At 44.7% G+C, this 13029-nt stretch overlaps 1 protein-coding gene across 1 annotated transcript in view; it reads left to right on the forward strand.

The window, feature by feature from the left end:
- Positions 1–13029, forward strand: part of DSCAM (DS cell adhesion molecule) — a 759198-nt gene that overhangs the window by 510775 nt on the left and 235394 nt on the right. Inside the window, exon 12 of the mRNA XM_027112479.1 lies at positions 93–266. Within this exon, the coding sequence (XP_026968280.1) occupies positions 93–266 (174 nt within the window). The remainder of the gene's footprint in view (positions 1–92; positions 267–13029) is intronic.

Below are 13029 nucleotides of genomic sequence, written 5' to 3' on the forward strand. Positions count from 1 at the left end.
CTTCCCTTCATTGGTCTGGTGTCCTTGAGCTCATTGTCTCCCTGTATTTATTCATGTTAGCATCACCGTTCCTCTTTTTTATTCTGTTACAGGTGCTGGGGTTCCCCAGTTCCAACCGATTGCCCTGAATGGCCGAATTCAGGTCCTCAGCAACGGGTCTCTGTTGATCAAGCACGTGGTAGAAGAAGACAGCGGCTACTACCTGTGCAAGGTCAGCAACGATGTGGGCGCGGACGTCAGCAAGTCCATGTACCTCACGGTGAAAAGTAAGGAAGAAGAGCACTTCGTTTTACCTAAATAGGGCTTTGGGGGCTTCCATTTTCAGTGGTCTCCATGCATACTGTTTAAAAACAAAACACAACAAAAACAAAATGTGATTTGCTGCAGCTGGGGGTTTCCTGTCCTAAAAATATAGTTAAAGAGGATGGTAGAAGTTCAGCGATTGTCAGAGCCTATGGGTCCCTTGGCCATGGCTACAGGCTCTGGGTAAACTAGCAGATGAGTGGGTCCCTGCCTTTGGCATCCACATTTCTCTCCTGTTGATTTCATTGTGGAAAAGCCCAGTGCACGCTCTCAGATGTGTTCCTTTCAGAGGTCTATTCATGCTTTTTATTATCTGCAAGCTGGCTTGTCCATAGATTTCCTTTTTAAGATCCTTCTGAAATCCAGAAAGCAGAAACCTCATTATCAACACACACATCTACAAGAACAAAGAACACGTAGCACTATGCTTAGGGTCTGTGTTGCTGACCCATTTTTTAGGAAAGGGCAGTTTATAGTGAAATTATTTTTAAACTTTGGTAACTAAACCACCAAAGAAAGAACCAAAGTAGACCAACTTCTACCGAGTACTGCTCATTAGCAAATGGTTGTACATCTAGTTTAAGTGAATGACTTACGTCTTTCTCCGTTTATATTCTTTGCTACTGGATAGATTGTGATTTCTTCCCGACTACAAGGTTTTGATCAGACTTCCTCTTTTTTATTTTAATTATGCTGTCTGTAGGTTGTCAAGGATCTCTATCGTATCATTTATTAGAGAGATTGGATTTAAAAGTGAATTCCAGTGGTGTGTGTGTGTGTGTGTGTGAGAGAGAGAGAGAGATTTAAAGGCTAGCTACACACAGACTAGTATCCATCCTATTTTACTAAGAATTTATTCTAGTTAACCCATTTTTTCTAATAGGACAGTGAAAATATCAAGCTGTCTATTCGGTGTACTTTTATATCATAGACAAATTAAAGTTTTGAAATAAGGTTGCTTTGAAATATATTGTGGACATATCCAATACATACATTTGACTTCTAAATATTATACTCCAGAGGAACTGATTTTCAAGAATCTGAAGACAAATTGTCATATCACTTAAATACAAAGTTGAAATCGTAATTTTTATAACTAAGTTGATGAAATATTAAGGAAACCCAAGATCTGAAGACCAATACTGACCATGTTGATCCATTTTTCCCCAAAAAAAGAAATGTATTTTGCAATTGCTTTGACATATTTAAAATTTATAAAGCATTTTTTTCTATCGCACTCATATATGTATCTAAGCTCTAATAGACACAGTGCCCCATGAAGGATGTAAATACAATCAACCATAGACCTTACCTTCATGAATGAGAAAGCTTATGTCTTGAGAAAGGAGACAGCCTGCTAATCATAGTGCAAGGGAAGGAGTAAGGTGCAGAAATGTGCCTTTCAAAGGAGGACAGAACCATCATTTTGAGCGGATTAAGGAAAACGTCAGGAGAAAAAATCTTTAAAAATGGGTAGAATTTGAAAATGTAGAACTTGATTTCCCCACATCTCCTCTTTCCATACCTTTGATGCTGGTAGTGGATGTGGGACCACAAAGATGTCCCCCTGCCCTTAGTGAGCTTATTCTCCTGTGGGTCCATCAGGCCTGGCTGTGGACAGCTCCATCCAGCAGAACGCATTGGTGTCAGGATGGAGCATGGGACACTGGGAATGCACAGATGAGGGCGTGGTTTACACCCCCTGGAGAATTAGTGCCTACAGAATGGTACCCATGGCCTCTGACTTCAGTCCTAAAGGGTTCAGTGGATTTCGAAAGATAGAATTGTTGGGGGTAAACAGAGGCGCTCAAGGGAGAGAGAACAGAGAGAGCAGATACAAGAAATCAAAAGACTCAAGGCAAGAGGTAACTGTGTTTGGATGCTCTACCCGCTATGTGGAGGGGATTAGGGAAAGAAACATTTAAAGCGAGTATTCGTCAAAGAAAACTGTTCTTAGGGTTTGTCAGTCTTAGTTTCTCTCTCTCAAACTATACAAACTGCTAGCAGAGAGGCACATTTATGGAACAGTTATTTTTACCAGTTCTTGATAACCCTCCGGTGGCTTTATACATAATTTCAGCAGGAACTAAAACAACATTATAAAGCAATTATACTCCAATAAAGATGTTAAAAAATCATAATATTTAAATTCTGAAAAGTAAAAACATAATTTAATAAGGAGATATAGAAACAGAAGACAAAAGATATACAGTATCTCTAACTGTTGCTTAAATGATACCATTTAAACAAAAACAATAGCTAACAGAGGGATGGCTTTCGCTTATTCTTTGTATATTTGCTTGGCAAGACTGTTAAGGGTACGAAAACTGACACGTTTAGGCTCTGCACATGGCAATGGGAGACCTGCCACTTGGCGTACAGCTCTTTTACTGAGAAAATGGGAGGAAGTGGGAGTGGAGAGCATTGGCTCTGACCTGCCGGGGACAGAGCAGGTGCCTGGCTGCAAGCAGATTGTATGTCGCTGCACCGGTAACGGGATTATACCCGGCACTGCAGCAAGGCTCTTCTCATCTGACGCTACCCAGGCTTACATCAGGCACAATTTCTTTAATGTTTCAAAAGAAATTGCACTGCTTTCCATAAGAATAGTAAGGACTCTCCCTTTTCTATAAGTCATTAAAAAATAAAAAATAAAAAACTGGTCTGCAAATATTTTTAAATGCAGTAGGAGAGAACTTTCTGCCTGATAAGGCATGTCAGGAAATTAAGACAGCTTCTCAGATGAGAACTCCAGACGCCCAGGATGGCTGGTGCTGGGTTTTACACGTATTTTAAAGATCCGAACTCTACTGATAGAGCCTGGTGTTGGGTTCTCACTGGGGACACTGGGTACAATGCACTGGCACTGAAATGCCCAAGGTCGCGAGGCCCCTCCACAAGACCACCAGAGTCGAGAGTCAAAGCCAAACGGCAAGGGTCATTTATCGCAGGTTCGAACCTGGACCTCCGCGCACTCGTTGCCGGTGACGCTAAGAGGTCCCGATGGAGTTTAGTTCAGCTCTTTTATAGACAAGTACAAACAAGTTCGGGACGTTCTGCGGGGCTTTCCAGGGGTGTAGAGTACTGATTGGTTGATTTTTGAACAAAGACACTAGTCGCCGTCTGATTGGTTGGACAGTTGCAGGTTGACTTTTGAACAAAGACACTAGTCGCCGTCTGATTGGTTGGACGGTTGCGGGGGGTGGGGTCAGCAAGCGTAATTACAGAAGCGAGAGCGGCTAGTTAAGTTTCGGTTTCCTGAGGTTTCGTTTCTCAATTGGAAATACTTAAGACGGGGCCATGTTCACAAAAAGAAATAGTGCAAACAGGAAGACTGATGCAACCCTAGCAGTGCTGCGGCCTCCACCAGCCCAACGGCAGGGCAGCGGGAGGCTGTGCGCCCAACTTCAGGCGGCGCTCCCAAATGTGGCAAGCCCAGCGCCGCGCCCTGGAATGGCCCTTTTTCGGCCCTTCTCCTCCGGGAGGAACAGAAAAGAAACTCCAGAAAAGGCACAAATTGAATGCAGGGCGTCAACTCAGTCCTATTCCCACCAAAGTAGAACATAGCCCCCTCAGCACTGGCTGGGTCTCCTCTCTGGGAAGTTTTCTTACCACGACTCCAATGCTTTCAAAACTCGCTAATCTAATGATAAAGCAACTTAACAATGAATGCCTCCCCCCGACCCTTTTTTGGAATCAGGCATGATGAGACTGTGGGCAGGGAAGACAGAAGGCAACCAAGTTTGGAAGGAGTGGTCATGGAAAGCCATCAATGAGACAGAAAAATAATCAGTGCAAATCCTCCCGGTTTTGTTGGTATTCTTGCTTCTGGTTCTACATTATCTCAATTCTAATTTATCCTTTACGAAAAATCATCCCAGGAATAGGGACCCAAAACATCAGAAAATGTTAAGGACCTTTGGCAGGAAAGACAGGGGAACTGAGCTCTACTTTCAATCAAATGTGGCCTTTGGTGACAGCACTGCACCCCTCACCCCAGGCCCACCAGGGGCTGCAGAAGCCTCACCACTTGGGGAAAATAAAAGAAGCCTCCCCACTTGGGGAGCGTGGTCTTTTGTGCTAAGAAAATAGTTCCCCAAACTACAGAACCTTTCAGGCGGTTGAGCCGTCTTCTCCCAGGTGCCCAAATCGCATCCTCACCGTCCCAGCTTTCTGCCCCTGGCTGGTCTGAGCCTGTGTGTCTCCAGGAACCCTGCTATCTTTCTGTTTGGATCTGTGGCCCACGACGCCCAGGCAGCTCTTCTTTTGTCTGCTGCTCCGCACAGGTCCCTTCTGATCCCCGCGAGCCGTGTAGGAGAGCATCCCTTATCAACCAGGAGCAGGCGCCTCCCTGGAGAGTCGGTTATTTGTGGAACCCATCTCCCCATCTCTGGCTTCCGGAGCCAACCCACAAGGGCTCCAGTCCAGCCTTGGTCCTCAGGTCTCCCTCTGGGCAGGTCCCTGGGTCCCGTGTGGGGACACATGCGTGTGCACTGCATGTGCACCAGCTCGAGTCAGCTTTGGTCAAACAGTCCCCAGGCCTTGGCCAATTCTGGACAGACCTCAGTAATGTGCTTTGACCTCAGGCCACCTCATGTCCTGCTATTGCCGGAGTGGGTGTTGGGCTTGGAATACAATAACCCATCCCCCCCGCTAAAGTAAAAGAATCCATAAACAGCCTTCGATAGTCCATCCACCCTCTGTTACTTCCCGCCCTCATGTGCTGCCTCTAGGATGTACAGGTGTCTGCGGGAACACCTGAAGTACTGCTCTGTGGTCTCTGAAGGGAAGGAAGGGGCGCCAGCCTGGGCTGCCCCGCAGTGAGGCTGCGGTGGCCTCAGTCCCTTCCACAGGGTGCTCCCAGGTTCCTCCTGGTCACTCTGTAAAGGCCACTCTTTAAGAACAAGAGATACATGCTTGTTTTTTTCCTTTGTTTTGTGCTCACAGAAGTAGCAGGAGTAAAGTTTGCCTACATAAAAACACTAAATTACAGGTTTTTTGTTCCTTAAACTGTCAAGATTGCTTGTATGTATCTCAATCTAATGCTGCTTTCCCTCTATTATCTTAATTTGAGAGCTTCTAAATGAAGCCTTCAGAACCTTGGCTCCCGGAAGGTTGTAGCTGATCCTGTGGGATTGTGCTATCCCTTGAAATCATAGGCAAAAATGTGTGTGTTTTCTGGGAAGAAACACTGTAGGCTTTATATCTTTAAAGGGATTCCTGGGCTTCCCTGGTGGCGCAGTGGTTGGGAGTCCACCTGCCGATGCAGGGGACGTGGGTTCGTGCCCCGGTCCGGGAGGATCCCACATGCCGCGGAGCGGCTGGGCCCGTGAGCTATGGCCGCTGATCCTGTGCGTCCAGAGTCTGTGCTCCGCAACGGGAGAGGCCACAACAGTGAGAGTCCCGTGTACCGAAAAAAAACAAGAAAAAAGGAATTCCTGATGCAAAACAAGGTCAGCACGACTGTTCTAGAAAATCACAGCCGCGATGGCCTGAAATGAAGACTGTGTGTCGTGCTTTTCATGCAGGGTATCTCAGAGCATCCGGATGGAAGTGACCAGCATACGACAATAGGGTCACGAGGGCTGAGGAGGAATAAACAAGCATGAATCAGTGGAAAACTAGGTTTTACTGAAAACTGGGTTTTAATACTTCATCACCTTTGCTTCATGTCCACACTCTTATTGCAGCCTTGGAGCAGAAGAAACATAAATGAATCAAAGGCATGTACCCCTGTGGTCAGCATTCTGGCTCCAGACTCACACTGCCGAGGTTCCACCCCTTCCAACCCTGTGCCCTGGGGCAGGTGACTCACCCTCTGTGCAAGCCTACTGAAACAGAGACAACCACAGACCTCTCTCTCCTCTCAGGGTTTCTGTGAGCCTGACATGAGCCATCACACAGGAGAGCTTAGGTATTAGGCGGGTGCAGGCGAGTAGCAGGTATTCTTTAGATGGAGACTGTGAATGCTGGTGTTATTATCATCATCATCATTCCCGAATTACACCCCCGCCCGAGACACATCCGTGCCGGTCAGAGACTACGAGGTGTCCCTGAGTCCAAATCACCCAGTTTACACACTTTCATAATTGTGGAGCCCACCAGCAACCCCCTGACCATATCTTACACGTATGCACGCGCTCATAGTCTGAAGTCCAGTTGTCAAAAGTATCTGCAGCTTTCATGGCATTGTCCGTGTTCAGAAGTAGAGGATGGGGACACGCATGGGAAAGGAAGTATGGAAAAACATAGGGGGACCTGTGAGCTGGTGGGAGACCCCAAGAGGCTGTAATGCCAATGCTGGGTGGTGGCTCCTTCCAGGTAGGGCAGCTAAACGTTTGCATTTCTCTTCTTCAGTGAGCCTGAGAGTCTCCCAGCTAAAGAGTCTTTGGGGTTAAGAAGGGATCTGTAAGATGGGAAGGCTACTAGAGCAGCTACTATTTGTTGCCAGCCCCATTTCAGTTTCCCTCCTCTCTGTGTTAAGTGTTTACTCGTGCCCCCTTAAAATTCATATATTGAAGTCCTAACCCCTAGTATCTCCAAATATGACCTCATTTGGAAACAGGGTTTTTGCAGAGGGAATGAGTTAGAAGGAGGTATTACTGGAGTCGTGCAGCCCTCAATCCAATAGTAGTGATGTCATACAAAAAGGAGAAATTTGGACACAGACATGGAGTGAATCAGTCTTGTGAAGACAGAGATTGGAGTTATGCTTCCACAGCCAAGGGAAGCTGGAAGAGGCTAGGAAAGATTCTCCCCTAGAGTCTTCAGAGGGACCATGACCATACCAAAACCTTGATTTCGGGTTTCTGGCCTCCAAAACTGTGGTAGAATAAATTTCTGTTCTTTAAATCACCGGTCTGTGGTACTTTGTTACACAAATGCACTCAGTGATAACAGAGATCTTTTGCAGAATCTTGTGTTTGAGGGAAGCACACCACAGCTAGGTCACCTGCTCCAGCAGGTAAATCCTAATCTGTCTACACTAGTGGATGTGAACTCTAGTCTGAACCAACCAAGGGCAGCCTTCTCCCTTTGAGCATAATTGGTTTAAGGATGGGCATGTGACCAGTTTTGGTCAATGAAATGTAAGAAATCTTCTGTGATATTTTTGAAAAGATTTCCTTATTCTTAATTGTAGACTCAGCAGGAGATGTTCATCTCTTAATTCTTGGCCCTATCTGGAGGTGATACCTCCAGATACTCTATCATGGCAACCATTTTAGCACCATCTTGAGGATAAACCAAAACATAAAGGAAGGCAGAGTCAAGAAAACCAGAAAAGTTGAGATTTATCCCTAAGCTACTGCACTTGCAGTCCCCCTGCCTCTGAATTCATCACTGTGAGAGGACCAATTACTTGATTGCTTTTCTGTCTAAGCCGGTGTGGGTCAGGGTTTTCTTATTTGCGGCTGGAGGCATCCAAACTAAATAGGAAGTGGACAGATCATCAGCAGGTAATGGGGCTCAGCTCAATCATACTGCTCCCCCCAGCAAGTCAGGCTGAGCTCAATGCCCCTGAGAGGTTGAGGAGTCTTATTTGGGTTGAGGAACCCCATGCAAATTGGCATTCATAGCATGATTCTCTGGGTTGGGGTAAGAGAGGTCTGTGGAGGAATGACAGCTGAGGGTCAGTGGCAACCCGAAGGCCTCGGGCACATCCCAGAGCAGGGAGGTCGGTACCTGGTGGAGGGAGAGTGGTGAATACCAGCAGCATTTCTTCAATGTTACTGGGGCCGGCATTCCTCCGAGGGAAAGAATGTGTATTTTCTCCCCTTACTTACTTACGTCTTTTTCCTTCTTCTGTTTGGAGGCCCCCTTCTACCCAGCAACTGAAAAGTTATTTCTGCCAGTTTGAGGTAATCTCTGCTATTTCTACGTTTCTCCGTTGATTTAAGATCTTTCCTCTCCCATGGCCTCCTGGGGGGGTGGCATCAGTGCTGTGGGTCCTCAGTTATCTGTCACCCTCCGTGCTGGCATCCACTGAGATGCCTACAGTCCCATCTGGTCTCTGGCCATGGGATCACTGCCTAGTGACCCACAGGAGCCCCTCTTGGTCCCCCAGCTGCCTCTTGTCAGATCTGTTCACTTATCCAATCAGCAGTATTCACTGAGTATCACCTGAGATCAGGGACTGTACTAGACACTGCTTATTCCTTGAACAAGGTTACCGGCATGAAGCATACATCCCCATGGGGAGAAGGACATGCAGATGGGGATGTAACATAATGCCCTGCAGAGAACAGAATGAAGTAAGGAAGCAAGGTGTGCACATGCTCAGAGAGAGCAGCCCAGGCAGATGGAATGGCAAGTGCAAAGTTTCGAGGTAGAAGTGGGTTACATCTGAGAACTAGTGGGGAAACCATTGCGCTCGGAGTGCAATGAACAAAATGAGGCCATAGAGCTAGGCAGGGGCTAGATCCATGGTCAAACTTTGGACTTGATTTTAAATATGATAAAATGCCACTGGAGGATTTTGAGCAGAGGGAAAGCATTATAACAACTATAGCTACAACTTATTCTAAACCCTTATCTAATTCAGACAATAACACTCAGAATTGTAGGTTATGTCTGACTTACAGGAGGCACAGAGAGAGGCCGGGGAGCCTCCAGCAGAGCAGGTGGGAACAGTTGCCACTGTCCCAGGGGGAGACTGGGAAGGTTGCATCTCCCACAGTGTCCCAGGTGTTCACTCCAACTCTACTTCTCATGCCCTGTGGTTAGAGGGGCGCTGCTCAGGAACCCATACAGGTTCCATTCTGAGCTGTTAGGGCTCAGGATTCCTTTAGGAGACCCTCACCCGTGACCAGCTCTCCTTCTCTCCTGAGTCTCCGTCCCCACCCCAACCCCACCTACTTCCCCAGTTCACCTGGTACACATTTCTGCAGTCTGTCCAGATTTGCACTCTTGCTTCTAGTTTACTAAGCTGATAGCAAGAAGCAGTGCTAGTGGTTTCCACCACCCTTTCCTATCATGATAGACCTCACTCAACAGTTTGAGAACCATGTGGGTATTTATTTTGCTGGTTACTGGGTTTATCTATTCCAAGTAAACATCCTGGAACTGAGGAAATAACCACAAGATGAATTTGAAGATTTGTTATGTCCACTGTAAGCTGGCCCTAAACCAAAACACACTGATTCCCTGACCTAAAAACAGCCCCTACCCTGATCGTTGGGCCAGGGTAGTCTTTTGGTTCCTTTAAAAATTAGTGTCAGTTCAGGGTCACCACCCCTATACTTAATGAGTCATTTTTGTTTGGCCGCTTTTAAGATTTTCTTTCTCTTGGGATTTCAGAGTGTGACTATGATGTACCTGAGCGTTGTTTCCTTTATATTTGTGTAGATTTGGATTGAGGAGTTCCTTGGACCTTTAAGCTGATATCTTTCTTCAAACCTGAGGTGTTTACAACCATCGTTTTTTCCAGTAATTCTCTTTTTTTTTTTTTTTTTTTTTGTCCTATTCTTTCTTGCCTCTTATTCTAGGACACATATGTTAACCCACTTGATACTGTCCCAATATCAAGATTTCTGGTACTTGGATCATTTTCCTTCCATCATTTTTCTCTCTCAGCAGATTGCATATTGTTTAATCTACTTTAGTCATTACTGGCTCTCCCTTCAGGGAGAATTTATTGTAATGTAAATTGTAAGTCAGAGCTTATATGTTTTCCACACATGGTTAGTCAGTTGTCCTAACATCATTCATTGAGCATTTCATCCTGTCCTTACTTTCTGAAATAACAATTTCATTTGAGGGAAAGATATTTAAGAAAATGAGATCTCAAGTCAAACTTCCTGGTTAGCTCTGCTAATTGCTAGCTGTGTACCTTGGACAAGTTACATAAGCTTTATGTGTTTTAGTTATTTAGTTCTCCAGTCATCTCAGACTGTTGTTATGGGCATGAAATGAATTAGTATAAACATATAAATCACCCAAAACATAGGAATAAAGTTGGATCCCCACCTCACACCATATACAAAAACTAACTCAAAACAGATAATAGACTTAATGCAACAGCTAAAACTATAAAACTTTCAGAGTAAAATATTGGAGTAAATTTTTATGTCAGTGACATGAGAAAAATTACATAATTTGGACTTTATAAAAATAAAAGCACTCGTGCATCAAGAAAATGAAAAGACAGCTTGGAGTATGTGTAAAAATATTTGTGAATCGTATATCTAATAGGATACTTGCATCTAGAACTCTTACAACACAACAATAAAAACACAAATAACCCAATTAAAATGATGGACAAAGGATTCGATAAGACTTTTATCTAAAGAAGACACAGATGACCACTAAGCACATGAAAAGATGCTCAACATCATTAGTCATAGAGAAATGCAAATCAAAACCACAATAAGATACCACTTCATAGCCACAAGGATGGTAAAAAACAAAACAAAAAAAACAGACATGTTAGCAAGGATGTGGAGAAATTGGAACACTGTACGTTACTGGTGGGAATGTAAAATGGTCAGGTGCTTTAGATAGCAGTTTAGCAGTTCCTCAAAAAGTTAAACATACAGTCACCGTATGACCCAACAATTCCACTCCTATGTATATACCTAAGATAAATAAAAACATATGTCAACACAGAAACTCGTACATGAATGTTTAAAGCAGCACTATCCACAACAGCCAAAAAGTGAAAACAACTCAAAGGTCCATCAACTGGTATATGGATAAACAAAATGTAGTATATCATATAATAGAATATGATTCAGTCCTACGGACACATGAAGTAGCAATATATTCTACAACATGGATAAACCTTGAAAGCATTCTAAGTGAAAGAAACCTGGCACAAATGACCATATATCATAGGATGCCATTTACGTGAAGTGTCCAAAATAGGCAGATCCATCGAAACACAAAAAAGATGCGTGGCTGCCGAGGGCTGGGAGGATAGGCCAATGGAGAGTGACTGCAAATGAGAACAAGGTGTTGTTTGGGGGGATAAAAATGTTCTGGAATTAGAGAGTGGTGAAGGTTGCAGAACACTCAGCGGTACACTTGAAACTCGAGTGTTATGGTATGTGAATTATACTCAATAAAGCTACTATTTTTAAAAATTCCAGACTATCTAGCAACTTCAGGTGAACCTGTGCAACGGTTGTTAAGAGTTTAGGTTTTGAAGTTAGATCATCTGGTTTCAAACCCCAGGTTCACGGCTTCTTAGTTATGTAAACTTGGGCAAGTTCTCTAACCTTTCCAAGCCCCGTGTTCCTCTTCTGTAAAATGGAGATAATTGTGCCTACTGTCTAAAGCAGCGGTCCCCAACCTTTTTGGCACCAGGGACTGTTTCATGGAGGACAATTTTTCTATGGACCGTGGAGGGGTGGGGGATGGTTCAGGCAGTAATGCAAGCGATGGGGAGCGATGGGGAGCGGCAGATGAAGCTTTGCTCGCTCGCTGCTCACCTCCTGCTGTGCAGCCTGTACCACTACCGGTCCGTGGCCCAGGGGTGGGGACCCCTGGTCTAAATCTAGGAGGATTAAGTGTTAGAATATTCTGACAGCAGACTGTCTGAAAAAGAGGAAAGATAAGCTCTTCATTAGTGGAAGCTGCTGCACTCAGGCCCTAAATGCTCATGGATACTTTTGCATTGAGCTGTCTTTTTGTTTTGTTTTCTTTTCTTTTCTTTTTAATTTCTACACCCTTGTCTTGTGGTTAAATAACTGTATCAGTACAACACGGTGAAGATTTGATAGGGCAACACTTGCCTCTCTTTTGACGGCTCCAAGGCCAACCCTCCCTCATCTCTGTTACTTGTCATTGTCTTTGCTCTGCTCACGTGTTTCTTCTTCCAGATAAGCTTTTGTCTATTTCAAAAACGATCATGGGGGGTGATTAAAATTTCATTTGATTTATAGAATAGCTTGGAGTGGGGGACATACATCTTTATAACACTGGGTCCTCACACCCAGAAACAGGAAACTTCTCCCCATTTTCCCTCTTCTACTTGCGTGTCCTTTACTGAGGATGTAAAGTTCTCTCCATTTAGAACACATACATGTCTTATTGTTTTTTTACCCACAGAATTTTGAATTTTGTATATGCTATTTTATTTTATTTTTTATTTTTTTGCGATACACGGGCCTCTCACTGTTGTGGCCTCTCCCATTGTGGAGCACAGGCTCCAGACGCGCACGCTCAGCGGCCATGGCTCATGGGCCCAGCTGCTCCGCGGCATGTGGGATCTTCCCAGACGGAGGCACGAACCCGCATCCCCTGCATTGGCAGGCGGACTCTCAACCACTGTGCCACCAGGGAAACCCCTATGCTATTTTAAATAGATATTTTGCCTTTCCCTTTTACTTGTATAGTTGAGTCCCCAGGTCTTAATAATTTTATATTATTATTGGACTCCAGTTTATGTTTGAATGCTTTTGCAGCATTAGAAGCTTCATGATGAGATGGTCTGTGACAGGAAGACTCACAGATACACGCATTTCAGTTTCAACCCTAGCTGACTAGTTCTTTCATTCGTTCAAAAACATTTTCTGAGTTCCTGCACGTACCAGGCAGTCAGTCGAGCATCTGGGCTGGGGTCTCAGACCTCTGCGCTCCCACCTCATTTCTGTCCATGCCTTCCAGCCATGGCCCACCAGCTATACACAGGTAGTGGAACAAGTTGGGTTTATTCTTGTCCTGAGGGAGAACACACACCATGGGGACCAGTGAGGTGTCTTAAGCAGGTATCAGAAAGGACGTATT

This window comes from Aethalodelphis obliquidens, unplaced genomic scaffold, assembly GCF_003676395.1.
Source record: "Aethalodelphis obliquidens isolate GAN/ISIS:26980383/991018 unplaced genomic scaffold, ASM367639v1 scaffold1, whole genome shotgun sequence".
Taxonomy (NCBI): Eukaryota; Metazoa; Chordata; class Mammalia; order Artiodactyla; family Delphinidae; genus Aethalodelphis; species Aethalodelphis obliquidens.